Source organism: Salminus brasiliensis, chromosome 13 (assembly GCF_030463535.1).
Source record: "Salminus brasiliensis chromosome 13, fSalBra1.hap2, whole genome shotgun sequence".
Lineage (NCBI taxonomy): Eukaryota > Metazoa > Chordata > Actinopteri > Characiformes > Bryconidae > Salminus > Salminus brasiliensis.
In genome coordinates this window covers 4,895,041-4,900,164 of record NC_132890.1, presented here as the reverse complement: position 1 = coordinate 4,900,164, position 5,124 = coordinate 4,895,041, and the positions used below count along the sequence as shown (strand labels likewise).

General features: G+C 43.8%; 1 protein-coding gene across 2 annotated transcripts in view; it reads left to right on the top strand.

Annotated features, from left to right (window-relative positions):
* The window catches only part of sema3e (sema domain, immunoglobulin domain (Ig), short basic domain, secreted, (semaphorin) 3E), a 53,480-nt gene extending 49,202 nt beyond the window's left edge, over nt 1-4,278 (top strand). For both annotated transcript variants that reach the window (XM_072694598.1, XM_072694597.1), the window contains exon 17: nt 2,027-4,278. In XM_072694598.1, the coding sequence (XP_072550699.1) occupies nt 2,027-2,482 (456 nt within the window). In that variant the 3' untranslated portion in view covers nt 2,483-4,278. The remainder of the gene's footprint in view (nt 1-2,026) is intronic.
* The last annotated feature ends 846 nt before the right edge of the window (nt 4,279-5,124 follow it).

The following is a 5,124-nucleotide window of genomic DNA, read 5'->3' as shown; positions in this document are numbered from 1 at the left end:
TACGAGCGCCCCCTCATGGGCAGATAAAAAATGACTCTCTGACAATGGCCCCACATGAACTTGCTAAAGTATGTACAAACCCACCCGGAGTTTGTGCCTACCTGGAACCCACCTAGCCACATTCCACCCATGTAGCATGTCAGCCCCACATGAGCATGTAGGCTGGGTAATATGGAAATCTCCATTGTTCCTACAATTATTGGCTATAGCTAGCTGCATCTGCCAGATACAGGGGGTGCACAGTAACTAACTGTACACTTAGGAAACCACTTCAAGGCTTATTACACACTAAGGCATATTATTCTACTATTATTATACTACTATTATTCTTACTACAGGGACTTCTGTACAAGCTGGTGTACAAACTAATCTTTGGTAATAGAAGTTCGACCCGCCAGTGAGCAATAAGCTTTACCCCTTAACCCCCTTGCTTAACTCCCTAGATCTTTGCATTCAAGCCAGGCATTCACTGTTTGATTTCATCCCCTTTTTAAACCCAATTTGGTTGTAGCCAGCTGAATTTCAGAATCTGGAAATTTTTTATATTTAATTGGCTGATGTTTGACATGTGGTGTGAGATGGGAAGCGATGCCTGATTAATTGCCCAAAAAAGCTTTAAGTGAGCAGTCTGATGTGGAGTGGATAGATTTCTGACATGTCAGAAATGTTGGAAACTCTTCTCACAGTCTGAGGAGTCTGATGGAATTTCAACACACAACATGGCACAAGTGATCAAAGCTATGCTCATTTCATAAACAAGGTGCCATATTCACATCATAGCATGTCAGACGGACCAGACCAACAACGTTTGTAAAGTATGAGCAAATAAAAAATGCAGGTTTTGTCCGTACATAGCAAACAATTCAGACATGCAGTGTGAGTTATCATCAAATATCCACAGTGTTGGGCTTAAGGGACAGTTATAGAGGGTACCATTATGCTAAACTGCAATTTCAATGGGGAACATTTCCTAGATTGCCTTTCGAATTCTGGGGCTCATTGTTTGGTACATATACAGCAATGTATACCATCTATTCCAGAAGATGGTGTTAGAGGGCATTCTAATAGACTTTATGGAACCTCATGTTGTTCCTATACTTATTATCTGTGGTCAGATACAATATATCTACCATACACAGTAGAGGTAGAATTGATAAATGTAGCTCACCTGTTGCTGCCCAGTTCATCAGCCCCCCTTCTACCCCATCCATCAAGGGATCATCATAAACCATCACTGGGCATGTAGTGGCAGGCTACTGCATGTTGTGCAGGTCCAAGCAGATCAGGTGCAGCAGTGTTTCTGGTGCTTATACACACCTCAGTGACACCTCAGGGTTTAGAATAGTCAGCAAACCTAAAATAGCCAGCCAAGGGATCCTGTGGTGAGAAACCAATGAAAAGGGATAGAGGATGACTAACACCACAACACATGTTGTATGGTATATGGATAAAAGTATTTGGACAATCAAGGGTATTAAAAAAGACTTCATCCTGCTTTTGTTGGAGTACTGTCCAGGGAAGTCTTTCTACTAGAATTTGGAGAATTTCTGTGAGTATTAGTGAGTTCAGGACGTTGGACCCCCACCTCATCCCAAAAGTATTGGATGGAGCACCATCGTTCCAGAGAACACAGTTCTTCCACTGCTCCACAGCTCAATGCTGGGGGGCTTTATAGCCCTTTAGCTCACACCTGGCATTAGGCAGTACTTCTCTACAGGGAGTAGACAAGCTGTGTTTGCTCATTTGCTCATCTGTGTCAGCAATGGGTGCAACTTAAAGGAGCTGAATGCATTAATTAGAAGGAGTGTCCACAAACATTTGGACACCAATCAGCCATAACAGTAATGCCTGATATTGAGTAAGTCCACCTTGTGCCACAGTAGATCTGAGCATTCGAGGCACGGACTGGCCTCAGATGCCTTCATATAAGCTGATATGGTGCTGCTTATTGTTTTAAATTATTGCTTATCTCTCTCTCTCTCTCTCTCTCTCTCTCTCTCTCTCTCTGCCTATCCTTGTCTCTCAGGTAAAAGGTGACGAGCATGTCATTCAGACACCTCACGGTCTATTGTTTCTGACGACAAAGAAGTCGGATGCCGGAGTGTACATGTGCCAGTCAGAAGAGCACGGCTTTGTCCAGACTGTGGCGAGGGTCACTCTGGAAGTCCTCGAGGAGGAACGAGTGGAGAGCCTGTTCCATCGAGGGGAACATGAAGAGAGGGAGGTCCAGTTCAGATCCTCACCCTGCCCTTTTCCCAGCCTGCCCTCATCCCCTACTGCCACCAAGCTCTGGTACAAAGACTTCATGCAGCTGATAGGCTACAGTAACTTCCAGCGGGTGGAGCAGTACTGCGAGAGAGTGTGGTGCGCTTCCGACAGAAAGAGGAAGAAGCTCAAAGGCCTGCCGCCAAAGTGGCGTTTCTCCCACGGGGGCGAGCGCCACGGGAAAAACCGGGCGCCCAGACACACAAGGGACCGCTGATGATCTTGTGGGAAGAGAAGAAAAAATGCCCTGAACTGATTCTACAGACTAAAGGGTTGCACTCATGCTTTCAGCTAATCTTCAGACATACTTTTATGCCCTTTATGTTGTAATACGAGCGAAAAATTGTAAAAGCACCTGAGTAACGTCTGAGTTCTAGTGGTATCATGTACAGAAAGGACGGATTTCCAGACACACTCTTGCAAATAAAGGTCTCAGAAGAGGTTCTTTGGAGCGATTCCAAGGAAAACCCACTTTTTTGGTTCCCTAAAGATCCTTTAAGTGGAATGAGATGTTTGAGGGTGAAGAACTTGCTCAGTTTCCTAGATCCTTGCAAACAAGCCAAGAACCATTAACCATTAAAGCAACACTATGTAGCATTATTACCTTAAAATAACAGCGTCAAAATCATTGTGTTCCACTGATCTGTAATAGGGAGAATAGCATCACTGTCGTTGTGACTCTGGGCTTAGCACACTGCTAACTGCAGTATGTAACTTTGGAGTAGCGGTCAGGATAATGCTTATGGGAACTGAGTCATGCTGTGTAACCCAGTCGTATTTGTGTAAAATCCTTTTGTAGGTTCTTCAATTTGAAACTGCGGAGGAACCTCTTAAGATGCTTTGAGGAACCTTCAAGAAAAGGAGGTTCCTCAAAGCATCTTAAACGTTTCCTCTGCAGTTTCAAACTAAAGAACCTCCAACATCAGTTCCACATCAGTACACATGCTTCTTTCACTTTCAGTGATGACTCTGTATCCTGTATCTCTCGGCTTGTCCAGAATAACGTGTCCTTTAGGGGTGGCTCATAGGGCGAATTACACATCCCGACTATAGGAGAAGCCCAGGAGCAAGAAATACCAATTTTTCATAGTGTTGCTTTAAGGGACCTTTAATGTTAAGAGGGTACCATTAGACTGAACTTCAGACTGTATCTGGAAATCTGGTCCTCAGTCTTTGATTTGGAATGTGTTAGACTGTAGAAGATGGAGAAGAGTTGATGTACATGTGTATCTTTGTGCTTGGTGGTAAAGTTGAAGTGGTGTTGAAGTGAGGAACATCACACATGCTGCTCATGGTCACTCATACAGCGACATATAGCATCTTCTCCCGGGGAGGAGGTTGGGTGGCATTCTGCAAGGAGATAACAGAAACGAAATGACCACACTGTTTCATTTCACACAGTGACAAACATGGGCAGGCACTGCTTCCGTTTGCGCCGACATGAGCTGTCACGCGAGAAGCCACAGAATAACTTCTCCTTGCTTGACAGCCTGAATTCAGGATCCCAGAACAATCCTTTCCTCCTGAATAGGATGACTCATCACTTCCAAAAGAGCAAGCACTGTTCATTCTCCAAATCCCTGCTCGCAAAGAGAGGCTCACAAGTTCTGCGCACATCCTCTGAGTATTTATCATTATTATTTTATATTAAATTATTGTAGTTGGTGTTTGGTAGCGGTTTAGGTGACTTGTTAGTGTGAACTGGAAATACAGTATGTTGATGTTGGTGTGTAGTGTTTATAGGTTTTCGGACCACTGAGTGTACAGACCGTCATCGAAGCCTTACGATCAAATCTGCATAGACTGAGCGGCAAGTCTTTGAATTAGTGACATTTGCAAACACAAACCAGTTCCCCAAAGAACCACTGAACTGAAACAAGGCCTTGATCCTCAGCACTCATATTATGACCTCCATACTAATGTAAGTGTAGTGTATTCTGTACTTTGGAGATGGAAACCAATGTAGAAATCTGTTTCCTTTTAGTCCAATAAATGCCATGAGTACTTGTGTAAGCTTTTTTTTGGGGGGCTGTTTTTGTTTTTAGTCACATGCTGCATATTTTCTGATGTGCAATCAGTAACACATTCAATAACCTTGATGAGCGAAGCTGATATGAATTCTGCAAGGACATCTGCAAGGAATCTGGATTTGGTGGGCCGCGATTTACAAATGCACTGTGAGATTCTAGGCACGCGCTAACTCCCACCACACCTCCTCCACCAGATGAAAATTATCATCTCTTATTTGGAGCATGGTCTTCTTCTCCAAATTGCACTGCCGTTCCACAGTCGCCCTGTGCAATAGGCACCTGCAAAGGTTTCATGTCCCTGTAATACAATTTTTAAGAAAAAACACAAGGTAATATTCATTATATGCTGGGGATTGGAACCAGAGCCAGCTCTTTACCATAATCAGCACCAGTTAATTCAGACCAGATGTTTCCTCAATTTTCCAAATTCAGTTTAACTGGCCAGCAGAAAGAAGCATAGCAGTGATCACCCGCCATTTCTTCTGAAATCAGTGGCAATACTCGAGATTGTCCTGCTTTTGCTGCAGTCTTCTGACAAGGCTTTAAACTGGATGTTAAAACATTGCTCTGAGGAATTGATTGCATTCAGCCACAGGAAGATTAATGAGCACAGGTAGTGATCTCAGTCACCCTATGTCCAAATATTTATTGACACCCTTCTAATGAATGCATTCTGCTACTTTAAGTTGCACACATTTCTGCAAAGGCACTCACACACGGCTTGTCTAGTCCCTGCATAGAAGTACTGCCAATAGAATAGGACTCTCGGGAGCAGCTGAACATGAACCATGCCTAAAGCCTGGTGTGGGGTCGAGGGGTAAAGGGGCAT